The 23,376-nt window shown below is 30.6% G+C and overlaps 1 protein-coding gene across 2 annotated transcripts in view; it reads right to left on the bottom strand.

Moving 5' to 3' along the window:
- Window positions 1-346: 346 nt before the first annotated feature.
- LOC107446522 (zinc finger C3HC-type protein 1-like) overlaps window positions 347-23,376 on the bottom strand; it is a 35,570-nt gene continuing 12,540 nt past the window's right edge. The window contains exons 5-8 of one of the 2 annotated variants that reach the window (XM_043040724.2): window positions 20,103-20,227; window positions 14,911-15,289; window positions 12,843-13,013; window positions 347-1,729 (exon numbers count right to left, since the gene is read on the bottom strand). In XM_043040724.2, coding sequence (XP_042896658.1) covers window positions 1,652-1,729; window positions 12,843-13,013; window positions 14,911-15,289; window positions 20,103-20,227 — 753 coding nt within the window. In that variant the 3' untranslated portion in view covers window positions 347-1,651. The remainder of the gene's footprint in view (window positions 1,730-12,842; window positions 13,014-14,910; window positions 15,290-20,102; window positions 20,228-23,376) is intronic. The other variant, XM_071180801.1, reaches the window with a different exon arrangement.

Here is a 23,376-nt window from a genome sequence, read left to right as displayed (position 1 = left end):
AGTTTTTTGTAGCCATCCAGTCTTAAATATTAAAAATTTCCGGTTTAAAATATTAGAAATCAACACTTCTTTTGTATAAAGTAGAAGAAAAAAACTTTTGTTTATGAATTTGAGACAGTTCAACTAATTAGTGGAAATGAAAGAATGCTTTTTTTAAAGCACCTTTTCCTTATTTATTATGAGGAAAAAACACTGGACTTTACTGCACATCCATGAATATTGTTTGCTCTAAATATAACTTTGTATGTCCATCAAATTGTTGATAAAGGATTTTTTTGTAAGAATATAAAATAAAAAGAAATATAGAAAAAAGTTTTTTAGAATGCAGAAAAAAATATAGCCAATATAAATGCAGTACATTTTTATTTGTTCAGCCATTTTTAGAAACACATGATTACTTAATATGACACGACCATAATTTTCCTTCATAAATTTGTAAAACTATGACAAATAAATTCCTGTGATTGCAAAAAACTGATTTTATTCCCTTTTAATACCTAACAAGCATTGTTGTTTTAAAAATATATATATATAATTTATAGTAGAATTTAACAAGGGAAAAAAAGAAGGAAAATTTGCTAAGATTTCAAAATGAAAACATTAAAATTGCATAAGACATTTTAATTGTAACGAGCAAATTTAAGTGATTAAATTATCATACTCAGAATTGAAATAAGAAGAATTATTTTAACAAAAATTAAAATGTGAAGAACAATTTTAACAGGTTCTATAACGGATAGTAAACAAAAGTAATTTTTTTCACGTTAGAGCAATTTTTTATAGGGATGCAAACATTTTACATTGGTATTATTATGCAAATGCTCATGTAAAGTATTTATTCAGGGTTTCTTCTTAACTATGCATTCTTAAGATCGTACCATACAACCATTACAATGGTGTTATATTTTTGATTTCTAAAAACAAAAATCCAGCAATTTATAAATATTCAAAATGCAACTAAAAATAATTGGGGAATTCCTAGAATAGAGGTTATAAATTAAGAATTAAGATACTCCAAAATCATATAGAACAGTATAAGCAAATTTAATAATTCACAATAAATGGGCAAAATTGCTAATTTATGTTTTAGAATGGAAACTTAATGGAACTTTAAACTATCTCCATGGCAAAAAATAATTTTTACAAGCTCTGTAATATAATTAATAAAGTAAAAAGAAGAAATTCTTCAGTTTGAATATGAATAAGGTTACTTTAACAAAAGAAAAGAAAATATTAAAAAATTACACTTTAGTACTAATATTACAAATGGTACATAAATAAACTAATTGTTTAAAAACATAAATTCTCTCATTTCATTTCTAAAAATGTAATTTTAAAATAAAAAAGTTACTATATTAATAAGTTTCTGACTTTAGATAAACAAAATCAAGAGGAAATATAACAAAAAAAATTAATACTAACGACTCCTGACATTTTGGGAAGATTAGCACTTATGTTATAGAACAAAACAATTTTAAATTATATGCCATTCTTAGCACAATAAATAAAAATTTTCTATACAAAACAACAAAAATGTCTGTAAAATGTAAAAAAATAAATATGACATGGTCATTATACGAAAAGATGACACACTTTTAAGATGGTCCTTTAAAGATACAAAAAAGTGTAGAATTTTACAACTATTATGATCCTATAATGAAGAAGGGCTAGTCCAACTATCTAGAAGATCTTGTATGCTTCGAAAATGTTCTTTTGTAGGGGTAGCCTCCTAAAAAATCGCAAAACTCATTAACATTTACATAGCATATTTCTTTTTAACAGCAATGAAAACATAACACAACAAAAACAATTTAAAATATAATCAGAGTTTTCAATCAATTTTAAAAATTAAATTTCCTGGTTATTTTCCAGGTATGATTTAGGAATTTTCCAGATTTTTGTAAAAAAATTCAACTTTTCCTGATTAATCCTTGCTTTTTAGAGCCAAAATAAAATTCTCTGACAATTTAAGGTTTTTCCTATTCTCCCTAACCGGTGAGAGCCTTGAGAAATTAAATAAATATAATTAATAAAATTATAATAATATATAATGATTATTAAATATATTGTAATAATAATTATTATTTATTAGAAAGATTAATAATAATTGCATAAAAATAAACTTAAGTTTTTTTTATTTACTATTATTGAAAGAAAAATTAATTGCATCATTAACCTTCAAAAAACCATTAATATTAATTTTACCAAGATAAATATGATCTAATTGAAAATCAATGATCTGTTAGCTTTGACAAGGTGCGTAGCCAGATTTTTCAATAAAAAGTAATACTTTTTAAGTACTCAAAAAATATTCTTTATGACTTTCTGAAAAAAAAAATTATAATTAGGATCTTGTACAGTAATGAAAATTCTTTTTAATATTGTTTAAAGTTCTTAATTTATAAACATAAAATCAATAAAATTCAAAAAAATTTTAAAAAACTTTACATAATCATGATAAAATAACTAGTTTCTGACAAATATTGCTGAAAAAAATTGGGGAAATCATGCATTTTTTGCAATTGACAATCGACACGGCAAAGGAAAAAATCTTTTTTTAAAAGACAGAAAATTAAGCACTTTTTACCAACCCCGAATAAAAAAAGGCACATTTAAGGGTTTTAAGAAACGTAAATGAAAAATAAGCACCTTTATGCACTTTTTAAAAATGAAACGCTTCAAGAAAACGCCAACTGCTCATGGTGGTCACCGGGATTAGGGCAGAAGCGTAGAGAGGTCAGAGCAATTAGGCGACGATTCCAAAAATCGACTGACGAACAGGAGCGAATGGATTTTAAGATTAAGTTCAAAAAACAATTGGCGGCCTATAAGAAGGACATCAGAAGAGCCAAAATGAGTGACTTGAAAAACTTTTTGGACAGAGCAAACGATGATGGGGCGTTTTCTGCCCCATACAAGATTGCTAGAGGCGACAATTTGAGACTCACCAGTCACAGCCCCGTGTTCAAGGAAAACGGAACACTCACTACAAGTTTTGATGAAACTATTTCTGTAATTATGTCACATCATTTTCCAAATACTTGTGATATTCCATGTGAACCACTGATCAGAGGTAATAATGATCCCCCTTTCTCTGAAATTGAATTAGAATCAGTGATCGGAGACCTAAAATCTAATAAAGCACCGGGCCCTGATGGCCTCCCTAACAAGGTTTTTAGGGAAATTTTCATTATTGATAGGGCATGGCTATTGCGTGTTTTTAATAAATGCCTTGAGTTAAACTCTTTTCCAATGGCTTGGAAATGGGCCAGAGTCACCCTGATTCCAAAATCCGACAGAGACAAAAGTTTGCCCGCTTCATATAGACCCATTTCTCTACTCCCAGTCGTCTGGGGTAAAATATTAGACAAATTACTAACTAGGAGACTTGCTTACTTTCTTGAAAACAATCAACACTTAAGTCCTAATCAATTTGGCTTCCGGACCGGGAGAGGAACTGATGAAGCTCTTTTGGAGGTTGTCAAATTTATTGAAGAAGCGCGGCTGGATAATAAACATAGTGTTGGGGTGGCTCTGGACATTGACAATGCATTTAATAACGCTAACTGGGCAACCTTGAAATCTGAAATTAACAGTTTAGAACTTCCTGATAATTTGGTTAAATTTATTTTTGGCTTCCTTAGCCAGAGAGTAGTCACTTTTATTGACGAGGAGGGCAATTGCATTTTTAGGCAATCCATTTTTATGGGAGTGCCACAGGGCTCATCACTTGGACCGGTGCTGTGGCTGATATACATTAATTCGGTTTTTAGCTATTTTAATTGTATTGATTTTAATGTTTTCCACGATTTTAATCTTAATGATTGCCGCATAATAGCATTCGCGGATGATTTATTGCTTTTACTGAGACACCCAATTTTATATCGCTTCGATCAAGTGGCCACCTACTGCCTTGCTGAACTCTCAGCCTGGGCAAAAAGTAATAATCTTAAATTTAGCGACACCAAAACGAAATGCATAACTTTTCCAAAAAATAGAAAAAGAATTGGCAGACAACCAATTATTAAAATGAGTCAAAATCATAAATATTCAGTGAAAAAAGTGCAAGAACTTAAATATCTCGGTGTTGTACTCGACCCAGGTTTGACCTGGATCACACATCTAAACCAGGTCAAAGAGAGAGTCAGCAACTTTAATAACTTAATTAAAAGGGTTGCCAGGGCAACTTGGGGCCTAAAACCCTCTATCCTTAAGTTGATCTACCTGCGGGCTACGGAGCGAATCATTTTATTCGCCGCCAGTGTCTGGTACCACAATACTGTTAAAATCAACGAAAAACTTAAATCCATACAGAGAATCTCACTCATTAACATCCTTAAGGCCTACTCTACAACCAGCACGGAGGCCCTCCAGATACTGGCGGGGGTGAAACCTATCCATCTTAAGATTTTGGAGGACACTTGCATTAAAAGACTTAAGTGGAATTGGAGACTTAGCGACTTTGACTCAGAGATGCAGCAGATTCTCCTCACAGCAGATATGGATGATCCACCAACTAGGATTCACCCATCAAAACTTATTTCCGTTCCCTACGGTAGATCACTCCCAACAAGCAGCGGCCTTGAAATTTTTACTGATGGATCAAGGATGGAGGTTGCCGACTCCGCTACTGATACCACAGAATATAGAACTGGCTTCGGCATTGTTACTAAAATGCACGGTACTTTAAGTGAGGTAACCTCCACCAGGATCTCAAACAATAGTAGTGTTTACATGGCAGAATTGGTGGCAATTAATAATGCTTTTCTCTGGCTCTCTAAAAAAGAATATCCAGACGCCACTATCTATACTGATTTCGCTGTAAGCCTTACAAAACCCAGTATCAAACTCAAAAATTGTTGAAAACACTAAACAATCATGGCAATCTAATATACTCTGTAATTGGGTTAAAGCTCATATAGGTACTCAAGGCAACGAGGAGACGGATCGAGCAGCTAAGAACGCCACCGATCTCTGCCAAATTACCCTTGAGGTCCCAAGCTCCATCGCCCAAATTAAAACTCAGGTTAAATTATATAGCATGAAGCGCTGGGGGCTGGAATGGCGGAGTTCCGAGAAAGGGGGATAGACATTCAAGTTTTTTAAAGACCCGAAATTAAATAGACTACAAGTAAACTTCTATCTCAATCAATTTTTAACAGGCCACGGAGTGTTTGGAGAACACCAATATAAATTATTCCACAAAACTCCAGAATGCAATTACTGTGGTGAATATCAATCTATTGATCACTTGTTAATAAATTGTTCTCAATTCCAGACAATCCGGGGCAATAACTTTAATAATATTGGCCAACATCAATGCTATGCTAACCTGACTTGTAGAAATATCATAAAAAAGATTATTAAACAAACTTTAGAGGATGTATTGGGGGACGGTCTTTAATGTCTCGGAACTTGTTCCTTCCAGCTTGGGTGTCTCATTTTTTTTACNAGGTGCGTAGCCAGATTTTTCAATAAAAAGTAATACTTTTTAAGTACTCAAAAAATATTCTTTATGACTTTCCGAAAAAAAAAAATTATAATTAGGATCTTGTACAGTAATGAAGATTTTTTTTAATATTGTTTAAAGTTCTTAATTTATAAACATTAAATCAATAAAATTCAAAAAAATTTACATAATCATGATAAAATAACTAGTTTCTGATAAATATTGCTGAAAAAAATTGGGGAAATCATGCATTTTTTGCAATTGACAATCGACACGGCAAAGGAAAAAATCTTTTTTTAAAAGACAGAAAATTAAGCACTTTTTACCAACCTCGAATAAAAAAGGCACATTTAAGGGTTTTAAGAAACGTAAATGAAAAATAAGCACCTTTGTGCACTTTTTAAAAATGCTACACAACCTGTTTGATACAAAGCAATTTTGGCGCAGACACTTTTTACATTGAAAACACTTTTTGTTGTATTTTTTTCACAGCGACATGGCATTACAGACACTAAGAATGGCCATCCAATAGTCTTAATACAATTTAAAATTACTGTAATGCACATGACAATTAGAAATCCATTTTATGACTCATTGTAAATAGTTTCCTCCTGATGAGAAGTTCTTTTTTACACAATTCGCTGCACTTAGAAAGATCAACCATTTTGAAGCATTCATAGAAAGGTACAATTTTCAGTCATTGTTTCTCGTATCATTAGATATATCTTAGTCATAGAGTTTAAATACCTCAGAAATAGCATTGATAACACGAATCAGAAAGAAAAAACTGTCTATAGCAAGAATCTTCAAAATACAGTCAGACCTCGATATAAGGTCATCCACATATAAGGTCACTTTTCCAAAGTCCTGGCTCACTGAATAGGAATTCTTTGCTACAGATTATCGGATATATAGTCAAGTTTTAAAAATCATTATCGCTTATAAGGTCATTTTTATCTGAGGCGAGGGAAGCTCCTTTCAAACAAAATCTTATTTAACTTCCTTACAAGGCAGTTACCTCTCTCAAGTTTTAGGAAAATGTTGCAGCCAATGAACAAGCTACAATTTCTGAAATTGTTTCACAAGTTGTGGACAGTGATTACAATGACAGTGATCCTGAGACTGTAGCTGTAACCCAAGTGGAAGCCTTCAATGCAATAAATATCAGACGAAATTTTTTTACAAACCATGAGGGAGCTGAGGAACATTTTGAGAAGTTACAAAATCTAGAAAACATTGTTCGAAAAATGAAACCAAAAACAAGACAGACCTGCATAAATGATTATTTTAAATAAAGTAAGATGTATGAACACTTTGAGGAAATTTGTAAACAGCTTTATTTTAAATTAAAATTTTTTTCTAAAAATCTAACTTTCTTTAATTCTTTACTAATTCTGTTAAAGTTTATTGACTTAAATAATTAATTTATCATCGATCGTTTTCGTTTGTATTGCCATTTTTAAAAAGTTATAATGTGTGCTATTTACGTGCTTAGTTACAAACTGCTAATGAATTGGTTAAAAGGTCACCCCGCTTATAAGGTCACTTTTGCAATGTCCCTTAGGGTGACCTTATATCGAGGTCTGACTGTATTTCTTTAGGTTAAACTCTGTTATTAGACTGAAATATTGAAGTTAAGATGGAACACAACCATTTATTGAATACAAAGTACAACAGGAAGAAAAAAAAAGAATGTATTTTTCAGTTTTCTTAAAAGCAAAGAACAGTCAGTGCATGTTTATGTGAACTTAAAATTCTTGGTTCTCAACATCCTCCCCACCCTGGTCTATCTCGAAGGAAATGGCCAGTTGTAGAGGATGTGATAAGATCTTGTCCCCACACCTCAAATGGATGGCTCTCACAACTCTGTCTCACCCAGATATTAGTTAGAAAACAAAAGCATTTTTCCACATTTGGCAAGGACCAAGATTTTTTGGAGAAGTACTACATCCCTATCTTCTATCGTAGGTAGCTTTCTCATGCTTCTAACTTAGGGATAACTTTTCAAATCTATCAAATATTCTTTTGACCATCCACATTAAAATGAATGTAGTAGAGCTTGTAGATACTTCCAAACTTTCAATAATGGTATTTGTCTCACCTTATTGTTGGTCAGAAATTTTGATCTATGAGGGAGTAATGACGTCAAGGCCTCAATTTGATCATCAATTCCGTATTTGTGCAGTAGTGGACGCTTGTTAATGGTCGCTTCAATTTCTACTAGAGCTTTGATCAAATTTTCTTTTTTCAAACATGGTTTTTCTATTGTTTTGCACAAACATCTTTTCACAGTTCCAACCCTTCTTCCCCACTAACCTCCCCAATAAGCCACTTGAGGAGACTTTGTATCAGTTTTTTGCTTGCAGACCATTGTATAACAATTCATACAATAGTCTGTATAAAAAAGTTGTATCTCTGGTGCAGTTCAAGCATTCAGAGAGTTCCTCACTGGTTGCATGGAAAGCTGTTGCATTATCCGAGAATATAGTTTAAGGGATTAAATAGACTTATTTTAGAATTAGCAAGCAACGAAAAAAAATTTTCTGGAGCTCATATGTCTTTTAGAAAGCTATTTTGCTGAGACGCACTTACAAGATCACTTCTAACTTTCAGGGGTGATTGTGAGCTCAATTCAAAAATCCTGAAAATTTCTCGAGTAAAATTATTAGTTACGCATCTCAAAAAATTAATGTCTTCAAAAATTTAAATCATTGATATTTTAAAAACATGAAATTCTAAATAAATTATATGCAGCATAATTTAAATGAATAATTATGTATAAGTTTCCTTTTATGTCTACTCACATTTATTATTCTAAAAGAAAAAATATTTACAAATGAAAGAGATGCCAAGTATAAATTCTAGTTCTAATATTTCTATATAAAATACACAAGAATTTTCAGACACAAATGCGATCGATGATTTCTCGAAGTTTCTAGACATTGATTGGAATTTCGGGAAACTGCCGGACCACAGTTAGCGAAAAATCCGAATTTTTTCCGAAGCACAATCATCTTTGAACATTTTTTCAAGTTTAATTCTTTAGTATTCCCTGTATGTGCGTTGTGAGTTAAGTGAAAGCATCATGCAACAATACACAGATTCTCTGTAGTGTTGCATAAATAGCTTCTCTGAGAAGATTGTTATAAGAACTGAATCTTGAATAATCAATGATGTTTTCGTTTAAAGAGATTTCATATACTTCTATATTTTGATTTCATGTCTGAAGGAGTAGATACTTAATATTTTTGGTGCCTTTCGGCCACTTGCCTGATGATTCAAGCAAAAACAATGGACCATGCCACTATAGAACAAGATCTTCTAATTTGGCAAGTGGTACCCCTCCAGAAAGAGCGTCAGGAAAGTTAACTTCCAACGATGTGGATTTCCTTTAATCCCTGCCGAAGTCACATTAAAATTGCTTTACTAACATCAAAATTAGTTTCCTGGCAAAAAATAATGAAGTAAACCGGCACCAGTCAAAGCTTCTAATAATTCCAGTTTGGGAAGAGTGATTCGTTTTAAAGGTGAAAGTGTATTCTTTCTACAACTTATCTTAACCATAGAGTCTTCACTGAAACGGATATAGCCATAAGCTCGTTCAGAAGCATCACAAAATACATGTAAGAAGCATTGGAGTTTTCAGATGTTCCAATCCATCTCCTGCTATGTGTAGATCACTTAAGTGTAATTTTTATTGGCATACGTGCCATTGCTCAGAGATTTATGGCGGATTCCATTGGATCCCTTTGAGCCATGCGTCTTAGGATAATATCTTTCCAATGACTGATACTGGAGCAATCATTCTTAAAGGATCATAAAACTTTGATATTGACTTTAAGAGAGAATGTTTAGTAGCTAGTTTTTGGTTTAGGTTTAAAAATTTTTCTTTGATTTCTTTAAAAAAATTTATTATTTTCAGTATTCTAGTTGATGCCCAAAATTTGACAATCATTAATAAAAGTTAAGTTTCTTTGTATCCATTTCCTTTTTAAATTGGCGAATTAGTAACCTATTTTGCTAATGGAAGACTTATGAGGAACATAAAATCTGCCACCTCTTGGTAGTAATAGCGTCTTTGTTTGTTTCTACACTCATAGCAAACTCGTCCATGAAAAGACATTTCTCAAATGTTTTGAAGCACATAAATAAGTTGTTGCATTTAGTGAAGCCAACTACTGCAATGTGGGTGAAAGTAGAAAGTTAAACCACATGGCAAACGCTTGAGACGGTAGTAAAACTTTAATTGCTAAGATTGATTATTTCTCCATCAGAGTTTTCCTTTAAACCAAAGAAATCTCGTTACGTCCCGATCTGCTTCAGCTAATGTTAACTGAAGAAAAGCCACACTTCCATCTGCTGAAACAGCTATTGGATGCAGTTAATAAAGTTTCCATTATTTCTGGTAACAAATTGAGTTCATTTAGAGAAGGATTTCCCAAGGTGTGTGTGAAGATCCGTCAAAAACATTTAATATTACCAATTTTTTTAATACTGAAGTGATGAAAATATATGTTTTGTTCATCTGATTCATTTGGAGCCACTTCTACTTGATCACCATCCATTTTAATTTTAATCTTTCATGTATCGAATATAAGTATTTTCTAATTCTTTGTCATTCAACATTCTACAGCAGCATTAAATGCAACATTATTATAGCTATTTAACGAACAAATAACATCAAGTTTCCGAGGCACATTCGCGACTCTATGATTGTCTTTTAGTATTTCAAGGTTACGTGCAGACTAGACTTTTTCTTCATTAACTTTTATTCCTATTGTTTCCAAATCCCAAAATTCTCTGACGTGATATTCAAAAACCGGTACTAAAGTTCCTGTACTAATGTTGTGAACTGAAATGCTATGGTAGTAAATGAACAGTAGAATCCATCTAAACATAGTAGGTATGAGTACCCATGAGTTGCAGAAAGTCGAATTGAACATGTACTATTGTCCATAAAACTCAGCCTCTATAGGTAAGTCACTCAATCAGTCTGATGGATCAGCAAATTGTAACATTTTATTACGGCCAAAGGAACAGCGCATAGGTGTTTGAACTTTCAAATGCCTGAATTTGAATATTTAGTGTGGAGTTGTTCAAATGCTAAAATAAACCAAATTTAACTTTTCGCTTCGGGTCTGGGTGAGCTGCAATGGACTCAAATGCCTCGAGATTCAATGGTTCTGAGCTAATAGTTTCTGGGTACGAGGCATCAGACGAATGAAACTAGATTGACTCGCACCATTATTTTAACAGGGTGCATAGCTAAATCTCTCAACAAAAGCACCTTTTAAATACTTTATAAGCACTGTGTACATTAACAAAATGCAAAATAATTTTCAAAGACTTTACATGATCATGATAAAATAACTAGTTTCTGACAAAAAAACTTTTTCCGTGATTATATTAGCCGTTATAAAATGATAGAGTGATTTTTCAGCTCGATATCAGAGGAAACAAAATGAAGCCTGAAATTAAGAGTATCTTGTAAAATGCAGCAGAGTTGCCATGAGAGTGCAATAATCTCACAGAACCCAGCTCAATAGAATCACATGCAGACTTGCAAGTATTTCATCAAACATGTAAAATAATTGGAGCTTTCATATGCTATGGACAGACGGTACGGCGAAATGGATTGTTGTTGAATGAAGTGTGAAAATGTCGGATAGAACAATGTAAAAAGCACGATTTTGCTTATTGCGTAAAATTCGACGTGGTAAAGAAAAAGGTCTCATTTTCAAAAAGGGAAAATTAAGCACTTTTTAAAAACACCCAATGAAAAAAATCACCTTTAAAGTCTTTAAAAAAATCAAAAATAAGCACCTTTAAGCATTTTTTAAAAATGCTAAGCACCATGTTTAAGACACTGCATTATTTTTATTTTACCTAAACCATATACTCGAGCAGTTTGCAAATGGGTCAATTTAGGTGTATTTTAGGTAATATAAAATATTTGTGGGTGTAAAATTCACTAATTCTTCATTAAAACTTTAAAGATTCATAAAGAATAATAAAAAAATTAGATAAAGAGATACAAACATGATCTTAAAAAATATATCATTATGCGAATTTTAAATTTAGAACGCTGAGATTATTTGTTGATTAAATTAAAGCTGTGAAGTCCATTATTGGGACAATGCCAGTTTAAGAGTCACATCAGACAATCATATAGTTATCCACCTTATAATTTACTTCCGCTTAAAAACCAAAATTTATTTATACAGAAAACTTATCAAAACTTAATATTATTAAACTTAAATATTATATATAAGAACAAACTCGAAACAAGAAATTACACAATTATTTTTCACAAATTATTCGAATTTTATAATTCCAAAAAAATTCAACCATGTTGCAGCAGAGCAGATGTTAGACTTATTTACTTTGAACATCATTGACAACTTACTGTTGCCATTAATTGTAAAATTGATTATTTTCCATGCCTATAGCAAGATTTTTTTTCTAGGTTTTCAGCCTAAAGGTGATTTTTTTTTTATCCCATAATCAAATTCTTTGACAACTACAATTAGAACAGTTAAATCAAACTAATTCAGAAGCAGTTACCAACCTTCGTGTCACGAATCTTCTCCGTTAACAGGAGTGACAAGATAGCTTTCACTTGATTTTATTAAAATATTATGAACATTGATATTTTTCGATATTATGATAAGAATGTTGTAATAAATCAATTTTCCCTTAAAGTAATTATAACTTTACATTATTACGTACACTGATATTGAATCAACCTTTGCACAAACTTGTAAAATCTATTACCGACAATAACTTCAATTTCCTATCAATATTTTCTTTTTCATCAAAAAATTTTAAAAAATTAAAGTTAGCATCCTTAATAGACTTAGTAAACTTTTTTTTAAAAAAAGTTGGTGTATAGATAGATACTCATGAGGAGAGGAAAAAACTTAAAAGTTGTTTATACTGTGAAAAGAAGTTTATACAGATGGTTTTATTTTACATTTCAAAGTTTTCTAAATAATTAATCCACACAATTATGACTTTGGAAGAGAAAAATTAGTTATGATTTAGAAGTAATTGTATTGTTCAATTATAAGATAAAAAATATTAAGAAACAAAATATGAAAAGACATAACTTTCAAATGACAGTCATGAAATAAATTAATCGGTTGAGTGAACTTAACTATTATTAGAGTTTTTTATAATTGGTTTTTAACATAATGCAGACTAATTATTATTTTTTATGATGCACATGCTTATAACATTTCAAACTTCCTGGCAAATTTTTGGAACACTTTTCCTATCCCCTCATCATAGAAAAAACCAAAAAATAAACACACAAGTTTGGAAACATTATTTTAAAATAAAAGCATAACAAAGAAGATTAACAGTTTGAATAGATAATAGAAAGGTTTCTTACAGAATTATTATCTCGAAAGTTTGGAATATTTCTTAATAAAGATTTCCTGTAAAGTTCCCAACCAATTACGGGTGTCTTTTCATTATCTTTAAGAAAAACTTTTGCATCAGTATTTGACACCCAACGGCACCATGGTCGGTGCTCCTCCAAAGGATCAAAGTCTCTTTTATCCTACAGACAAAATAAATTTGTTGAAAAACAGAAAGGTATAAAAAATAATCCATTCAATATCATCTAAAAACACATTTAAATGCTCTCTTAAACACATTTCTTTCTTGCCACAGCTAAACTACGATGTGACAAAAAAATAACTTTGATACATAATTTTAAGACACAATTCCAACAAACATGAAAACATCACAACCTATAATGCACACTAGTGAAAGAAATTAAGAGAATTTGCAGACTGGGTCAATTATTTCTAGCACTACTGGACCGATTTGAATGAAATTCAATATATACATTGATACAATACAAAACAAATAACCATTCAACAATTGTAATACACATGCATGAAGGTGCTTAACACTCGCTGGAGTCGGATGGTGTGAAACAGAGGTTCCAGAATAAACAAAACAAAAATGTGGGTCAATAGGGGGTATGGTCCGCTCTTACAGATATACTTGCACCGTGATTTCATACTTTAAATAAAGCAGCCTATCATTTCTTGTGGCAATTGGCCTGAATTGTTCTGTGGCAATTTCATACGTCTGACTCCAACGAGTGTTACTTGTGATCATGTGTATGCATTACAATTGTTGAATGGTTATTTGTATTGTATTGTATCAATATATGTACAGTCGGCAAAAAAAAAAAGATATCACCCTGAATAACTTTCGTTCTAATGATCGGATTCTCACGAACTAAGCGTTAATCTTAATGGTTCCTGGGGATGACCTCAAATATGCTAATTAATTAGTGCTAACTATTAATTAAGTTACGAAATCAGACACAAAAACGTACTTTCTCTNTTCAGAGAAAGTACGTTTTTGTGTCTGATTTCGTAACTTAATTAATAGTTAGCACTAATTAATTAGCATATTTGAGGTCACCCCCAGGAACCATTAAGATTGACAATTAGTTCGTGAAAATCGGATATTTAGAACGAAAGTTATTCAGGGTGATATCTTTTTTTTTTTGCGGACTGTACATATGAAATTTCATTAAAATCAGTCCAGTAGTTCTAGAGATAATCGACCAAGTCTGCAAATTCTCTTAATTTCTTACACCAGTGTATGTATACAATGCACCAAAAAAAGACCATGAATAACTTTTGATAAATAATCAGATTTTTGTGCATTAAAACTCAATCTTAACAGTTTGAGGGCCTTACCCTAAATATGCTAGTTCATTAGAGCAAATGATAATTTAAGTTACAAAACACAAAAACATATTTTCTCTGTATTAACATGATTTTTTTAAACAAATTTATATTATTGATCTTCAAAACATGGAAAATAGAGTTTCAATAGCAAGGAGAGTGGTTTAAAGTTTGGAGCCCTTAATGTTAATTTCATTTTTGGCATATTTTATTACATCTTGACAAATTTTTAAGTTAAACAAAAATATTTGCACTCGTCGATAAAATTCATTTAACCAAAAATAAATTACTTTTCAATAATTATTCATTTATTTAATGATAGTCAAAAAATTTCGTATAGTCAAACACGAATTTTTGCATCTCTTGAAATTGAGTATGCAATTTCAAATCAATTTTGAATAAAATTGGTCAAATAGTTTTTAAGTCATCCTACTTTAAAAAGTCGTATATTTAAAATTCCATTTCTCGAAAACTGTTCATCTGATTTCACTTCAATTTTTAATTTTTTCACTTAAAATTACATACTACAAATCATTAAATCAATAAACACTTAATTAATCAATAAACACTTGTTACAAATCAATAAACTCTTAAGCACTTAGAAGTTTCTATTTTACAAGGATGGTGTTAAGCACCATCTTTATTTATAGTCTTTAGATTTTCAAGAAAAAGATTGTTGTTATATAAATATTTAAAAACTAACAGTAGATCTTAGCATTCAAATTAATCTAAATTTAGAATACATACCAACTTCACTCGTTTAAGAGGTCTCTCATTAGAAGTATCTGAATTTCTTTTATGAGAAGATTCTTTTTCTGAATTTGCCCCATTTTCTATATTTGAAGTAGATTTTTCTTTAGAGTTAGTTCTCTCAGAATTTAAATTATTATCTACATCGGGAGAAGATTCGTTTCCAGAGTTTGTCACATATTTTACACTAGAAGTAGATTCTTTTTCAGAAGATGTCCTATTAACTACATTGGAAAAAGACTTATTTCTAGAGTTTGTTCCATTCTTTGTATTTGGAGCATCCTCAGTGGACAAATCAGTTACTAAATTGAAAGATTTAACCCAAATCATACGTTGGCAACTGTCACACCTTACATAGGTCATCATTTCACCATTTCTGGATTAAGAGAAAAACATAATAGATATTATAGATCATTACAATATAAAAAGAATAATAATACATTATAACAATACAAGGTTAATAATGCAGGTAATGAACAATAATAATGCAGGGTTAATACTTAATTTGGAAAAAATTCCCTAGTTTTCTCTGATTATCTAGGGGAACAATTCTAAATATGTGAATATGTAATGAATCAATTGGAGAAAGAAAAAAAAATAATTCTGGTAGACAAAAAACACCAATAAAATCTTCAAAAGTACGAAAAATTTAAAGTAACATGATTTAAAATCAATACCAAATTCCTTATCAATCTTACATATTATGTGGTTGGACTGGTCAATACTATGATACACCAATAAGTTAATAAAACTATAATTTAAACTTATTAAGGCTAAAGTAATTTCCCTCAATTTTAAGGACTTTTAAATAAATAACTGTTTATCCTTAACCAGCTACAGAGTTTATTCCAGTGTTTTCATCTCAGAAAAAAAATGGGTGGGAATTTCTCACCCTTTCTCAAAAACAGGGTGAGATTTCAAAAAGTTAAGTAAGACTTCAAAAATTAAAAAAAAAAAATAAATCTTAGTTTTCACCCTTATTCTAAATTTGGTGATACCAANACATATTGAAACTAATAAATGTAAATCTTGGGTTATCAATGCATTTCCTGAAAGGACAACACAAAATAATGTATTAGGTAAAAAGTATAACAATGATAATAAACAAACTAAACTTTTAATGTTCGTCAATATAATACAAGCTCTGTAGTGGGCAGAAGAAAAAATCAAGACATTTTTTGGATTGGCATGCATGTATCAAACTGCTTATGAAAGAAAAAGCAAACAGCCAACTAAATATAATTCGATCTATTGAAGTGAATTTTATCACAAAATAATAAAGAAATATACAATTTTTAATTTTAAAATTATTTTGCTTAGAACAGGAAGTTTTAACAGCTTCTAATATAATTTTATCAATACTGAACAGCTCAATAGTGTCAAATCATGCATCGAAAATTTTTAAAGTACTGTTACGTTAAAAGAAAATCATCAATATCAATTCATTTTGTTTGCATACCAATATACAGGGTGTTTATAAAGTCCCGAACCCATTTTGATGTTTAATAACTCATAAAATAATAAAGATAGATTAAAATTAATAACATAAATGGTTAGATAGACTCAAAAAGTTTCATGACCCTTGTCAATCAACTTCTACGTGTGTCCCCTTCGTCGCACAGAGAATATTCGTCGCACGGAGAGCACAAGTGATTTTGACGTTGAGCGTGTCAGACAGACATTTTTAGACAATCCTAGAAGATCTGTGAGATCAGCGGCAAGAGAATTGGATATGCCAATTTTGAAGGTATACAAGGTTATTAAGAAACAATTAAGACTGCATGCATACAAAGTTCACATTGTTCAAGGTTTGGAACCGGACGATAGGCCTGGGAGGATGGCGTTTGCAACAGATATGGTAGGAAGGATAGAAGATGCTGCTGATTTTGTGAAGCACATAATGTTCTTCGACGAAGCATCCTTTCATGTTTCTGTCATTGTTAATCGCCATAATGTGCGCACATGGGGATCTGAAAACCCCCATGTATACCGTGAGACACAAAGGGATTCCCCAAAGGTTTATGTGCAGTGTGGACTAATGCACGACCGAGTCATTGGGCCTTTCTTTTTTATAGAAAAGACGGTCTCATCAGTCGTATACTCAGACATATTGGAAAACTTCGTATTTCCACAACTAGAAGAGCTTCAACCACATGTCTTTTTGCAACAAGATGGTGCACCACCTCATCGGGGTATCATCGTCCGTAGTTCTTTGAATGACCATTTTCCAGGAAGATGGATTGGGCGAGAAGGTCCAATCCCTTGGCCACCCAGATGACCTGATATAACGCCGTTGGACTTTTTTCTTTGGGGATTTATAAAGGACAATGTTTACAGGAGGATCGTGTCAAACATTGATGACCTAAAAGCTAGAATTACAACCGCAATAGCCTCTGTGGATGCTGACATGCTTGCCGCTACCTGGCGTGAAATTGACTATCGACTTAATATTCTCCGTGCGACGAAGGGGGCACACATGGAAGTTCATTGACAAGGGTCATGAAACTTTTTGAGTCTATCTAACCATTTATGTTATTAATTTTAATTTATCTTTACTATTTTATTAGTTATTAAACATCAAAATGGGTCCAGGACTTTATAAACACCCTGTATAATTAAAATTTGTAACAGAATTCAAGGTGTCCTTAATCCATTTTTTTTTAAAGTAGGGTTTTAATAATCTCAAAATAAACAATTCCAATATACTGTATTGTTTATTGGAATCGTTTATTTTTAAAATCAAGTAAAAGAGACAAATCATCATCACCATAAAAATTCATCACCATATTCATCACCATAAAAATTTGCTAATGTAGACGGGATAATTTTCTTTTCCATAGAATGATTGAATTCCCAAAAAGATTTAAACTATGAAACCTGCAGGAAAGGCCATATGCTTGAATCATCTATCAATATAATTAGTTGAAGTTCTCTAAATTGGAACTATCAAATTTTGTGATTTCTACTAGCATTAGGAATTAAAATAAAAAAGATGCATCAAAAATCCAAATTTTTGGATTCTTCCAATCTATTTTATCAAAACTCCACATTTGTATTCCTTGAAAATGGGATGTTCTCAAACAAAAATCAGGAATATTTTATTAGAACAAATACAGAAGAAAAAAAATTTTTATCAGGAACATCAAGACAACTATGATATTTAGAATTCCTAATAGACCTTAAAAAGAGAAGGATACTAAAAACTATAAAAGTCACTATATCCTTACTAGATGGCACCTAATAGAAAAAATTGTGAGGTTTTTAAGAGACCCATTATTGTTCAAAGTTCTATTTTAAATTTTAAAAAAATCTAATTCACAAAACAGCTAAAGTTAAAAATAAAAAATTAAAAAAAACTTAGATAACCTTGTGTATTGTAAGTTTGCCAAATGAAATAATATTGTAGTAAAACATAGAGATTCTAATAATATGTTAAAAATGAAATCAAAATTTTAGAAACTGTATGGAAATTTCAAACTATTGAGAATACGATCGACAAAACGATGTGGATAATAAAATCGTCACAAATTGAGTGCATTAAAGAGTAAGTCTACAAATGTGTGATTCGATCTTCTTATGTATGATAATGTAGCATTAAAAAACTATGCAAGTTCATAGCAATAACTGACAAAAATTCGATCGTAAATCCAAGTGGGATTGCGGGTGAATCATTAATAATTTAATGAAAAAAGAAGGATTTAAAGTTTGTCTAATGAAATAATAACGTATTAAAACATAGAGATTGTAATAATATATTAAAAATGAAATCAAAATTTTAGAAACTGTATGGAAATTTTAAACTGTTGAAAATGCGATCCACAAAACGATGTGGACAGTAAAATCGTCACAAATCGAGTACATTAAAAAGTCTACAAATGTGCGATTCGAATCTTCTCATGTGTGATAATGTAGCATTAAAAAACTATGCAAGTCCAGAGCAATAACCGACAAAAATGCAATTATAAATCCACGTGGGATTGCGGGTGAATCGTTAATAATTTAATGAAAAATGCGGATTCAAAGTTTGCCAAGTGAAATAATAACGTATTAAAACATAGAGATTTTAAAAGCCAAATGAAATTAATAACAACTGAACAAAAACGATCGTCAAAACCACACAGAATCACTGTAGGATTGTCACTAATTGAGTGGATCGAGAAATCATCTAGTCTATTTGTTATTTTACATGAAACAAGGATGTTTTGACGTTTATTTACCTTAAAGACCAATTATCCAGAAAATTCCGTTTTCCGAACTCGCCGAAGTCCTAACGATTCTGGACTTTCTACAGACTTTCTACAGACTACAGACTTTCTACTGTAAGTACATCAAAATCCTCATTTAAGTAATAACTGCATCTTAAATGTTATTCAAACATCACAATAAATAAATTTTATAAGTTTTCAGGGTTGCCACTCAAATCTGGAAAAAAAATTCCCTGTGTTTTCCCTGTACATTTTATATATAATATATTAAGAGGAAACAACAATTACTGTGCTCGTGTGTGAGCTATATAGGGCTAACTATATTTATTAGTTTTAATCGGAGGGAAAACAGCTGAACATACTTAAATAATGCTATGGTAAATGAAATAGTTTAGTATAGCTGAAATATCATGGCTAAATATCCCACAGATTACGCTTTGAGTGGTCACCATTTTTTAAAAGACAAAAATAAGAAACAAAATTCCCTGTATTTTCCCAGTTTGTAAAGAAAAAATCAAAATTCCCTGCATTTTCCCTGTTATTTTAGGTGATTTTCAAATTCCCTGTATTTTTCAGGTTTTCCCTGTGGAGTTGCAACCCTGTTTTGATATTAAATTGGAAAATTAAAAATTTAACTGGAGGACTAATAAGAAAAGAAATTAACATTTTTGTTCAATTTAAATTTGTTCATAGAAGTTTGTTACAAAAGTTACACGATTCATTACTTCACTTTTTTACAAGTCAGTTGAGCTACATTAGCATCAGTACTATTAACATTCATTAGTTCAAAAGACAAACATTTAATCATGCTCCTTGCATTTTTCACAATAAAACAAAACAGAACCTTATTAAAAAAAAATGATAACTAAAAACAGATAACAGTGGGCGGGGAAAAATTATGATATGAAAAAGTAAATACAAAGCTGAAGAAATGGAAAAGGTATGGAAGTAATTATACAAAATAAAATAGAAACTATATCAAACCTTTTGAAGAATAAAGTCCAACCAGTAGCGGCCAGACAAACAGCAGACATTACTATTTCATTCGTATACTTGGATGTAACTTTAGCAAGCTTGAAAATGGAACACACATCTTCTTGTTTGAGATCCTACTAATGGCAATTTACATTTATCAAGAAAAGCATTTTATAAATTTATAAAAACAAAACATTTCATTTCTTAATGCATCAACATGTTTTATTGTATATCGTTTTACATGCCTCAACATCTTTAACAGCCATGAAAATATATGAAAGCACCTATAATTAATCTGTTGACATTAATAACATTATACTTACATTAACAGTTTTAAGTATAAATCAGAAGTATTAAATAATATTTAAAAGAAAATATTAAGCAGGAATAAATATGCATTGAAGAAGCATATACAAAGTATTATTATTAACAAAGAAATACAGTAGTACGTTATCTCGCTTCCTATGTCATTTTCTGCTGGTACGTGAGAATTGGCTATACCGGTGTTAAATTATCCTGGATTTCACAGTACCCGTTTTACAAAAACCCGGCTTTATACGTTTTTCTAACAGATCAAAAGCATTTTTTATCAACGAAGCTAGCAAACTTTTTCTGAGTTTCCTTTTTCTTTTTGTTTGTTTACTAGCTGTTTGTAGCTCTTCTTATTTTAGATTCCATCTTATTTTCCTTTTGTCTTTCCCCCTCATGTTAAAATCAAAAATGTGGTGGGATGGACAAAGCGCAGGAATAAAGGTTAAAGAAAGTATAGGAGCTTCAATTGCAAAATTTGCAATTTGAATTTTTTCAAGCACACTTTAAACTCTAAATCTTGGAATCATTCATTCAAGTTTTACACAAAACAACTGGTTAGGTATTCAGTTCTTTTTCGTGATTCCGCTGACATGCAAGAAGCTTCTAAAGCAAAATTTAATGTTCTGGAAATTCTGAATTTGATTTCTACTGTGTTGAACAGTGTTGACTAAAATGCACTACAACTGGGTCTAATGAAGTTTCTCAGGGTTAATTGCTTCTCAGTATCCAACGGAATATTGGCCCTTCAGAACAAAATTGCATGTCTGAAAATCTTCCAAAGTCAATGACGCAAGACACATCCCATTACTTTTCAATACCTTCGATATCTGATTTAATACTTGTTTCCTATGATAGTGATTGAAACAATGAAGATACACAAAAGATTGTATACCCTCAACTGATCAAGAGTTTGAAAACATAACTCTGAAACATTTGTGGAAGTAAATCATAAAGCAAATTTTTAAACAATAGCAAGTATTTAGAGGGTTATTTTTATAATTGTATCAAAAAAAACAAAAAGCATTAAGATTGCACTTTTTTTTAGTAATTCAACTCGAAAGTTTCAATTTTTGAAAAATATACTTTCATTTTTTTTTCACCCCAAATTTACATTATACCAGTTGGTGCATTTTTCAATGCAAATTCGAAGGAAAACGTAAAACCGAGGTACCACTGTATTATTATCCAAATTGTTAAGTATTAGGGACAATCACACGCCCTTTAAGCTAATATAAAGGGATGTCGCTCTCTTCTTTGCTAATTGCAATTCAAACTTATATAATTAATTTTTTATGTGCAGCAATAGCATTAGGGTAAAAAAAATTTTATTAAAATAAGCATGACTAGAAGAATAAAAAATAAGCTAATTTTGTTTATTAAGTTATTGTTTACACAATTAAATTCAATAACCTTTCGGTTTAATACCTCTCTGGTGCAATTTTTATTGGTACATAAATTGCACTAAAGAGAGTAATTTTCAACAAAATTTGAAGTGTATCATTTAAATAAAATTACGCCAAATTAACAGACCTGGTAACTTTGTAGAAAGGTTATCATGAGCAAGGATTAAAAACATCAGGAGTTTTTGGAGCCATTTCAGGAGTATAACGCAAAACAAATTTAGTTATATTTCTATGCATAAATTTAAAAACTATATAAATAGAAGGACATGTTTAATAGAAAAATATTGAAAATGGAAAATTAGTAGTTATTGAATAATATTTAAACCATCTTAGATTATTAAATCCAGGATATCTGCTACATTTTAGATTTTCAAATTCATAACTTTTCACGACTAATTCCAAGAATTTTTCAGGACTTAACGAAGTTACTATTTTTCTCCGACAAAAACACAACAATAAATTTAAAAAAGTATTGTAATAACATTCATTGAAATGATAGGTGTAACCAAAACTGTTATACTCTGCATCTTCATATTTATAGATTTTAAATTTAAAAAACAGAGTAAAGAAAGAGTTGAAGCAATAAAATAGCTGAAAAAAATACAAAAGCAATTTTTTTTTTTTTCTGCAGAATTATATTCTAAAGATACTTTTCTTGTCCATCAGAAAGGAAAGAAATACTCCTGATTTTTCCATTCTCATCTTGGAATAAAAAAATTTGCCCATTCTGAAATCACAGAAGTTTAAAAGATAATTTGCTCTAGAAATGTTTTTTCTTCAATTTTTTGAAAGAAAACCATAATTTTTAAAGAACACAATAAAAACATTTTATATTTTAATCAAATATGACTGTGAGTGGGGATTTTGTTAGAAATTCAGATATTCAGAACACCATGAAATTGGGGGAGGGAGGTCAATTTCAAAAATTAGATTTTTCGGCGACCTATCAGGGTGGCCACTCAAATCAGATTTCAAATTTCCCTGATTTTTCCAGGTCTTCCAGATAAAAATCTTAGAATTTCCAGGTTTTTGTTTCTTTTTTCTTATAAAGTATAGGATGTGTACAAGAAAAGTGTCTATATTATAAAATATTTTATTCAAAATGTTATTTTTTTAACATAACATCTTGAAAAAAATAATTTATTTTGACAGTTTTCAAGATTTTTTTAAATTTATTTTTTAATGTTTTGGTACAAAATATCGAATCAAAAATCATATTGACCAACAAAAGAGTAAAATTAAATATAAATATATAGTTGGTTCTTAAAAAAACATTTTTTTAAAATTAAAATATGTTATAAAAGGTTAAAATGAAATAGAAAAAATTAGCATTAATGCAACAATTGTAACGATTTGTCGACAAACATTGCTGTTAGCGATTGTAAAAAAATGTGTGATTGGTTGGTTTGCTGAGAAAAATAATTCAGATTTCTTTGATTGGGAGTAGAAAAGCTTTCAGAAAAAGACTGCGATATAAAATCTATTATTAAATTATAACCAACTAATTTTTGGAGAATTTTATAAAGTTAAAAATACAAAAACATTTTGTCAAAATAGAAAAAAAAATT

Source organism: Parasteatoda tepidariorum, chromosome 5, assembly GCF_043381705.1.
Source record: "Parasteatoda tepidariorum isolate YZ-2023 chromosome 5, CAS_Ptep_4.0, whole genome shotgun sequence".
NCBI classification, from domain to species: domain Eukaryota; kingdom Metazoa; phylum Arthropoda; class Arachnida; order Araneae; family Theridiidae; genus Parasteatoda; species Parasteatoda tepidariorum.
Note: the sequence above shows the minus strand (reverse complement) of the source record. Positions and strands in the feature narration are given on the sequence as shown.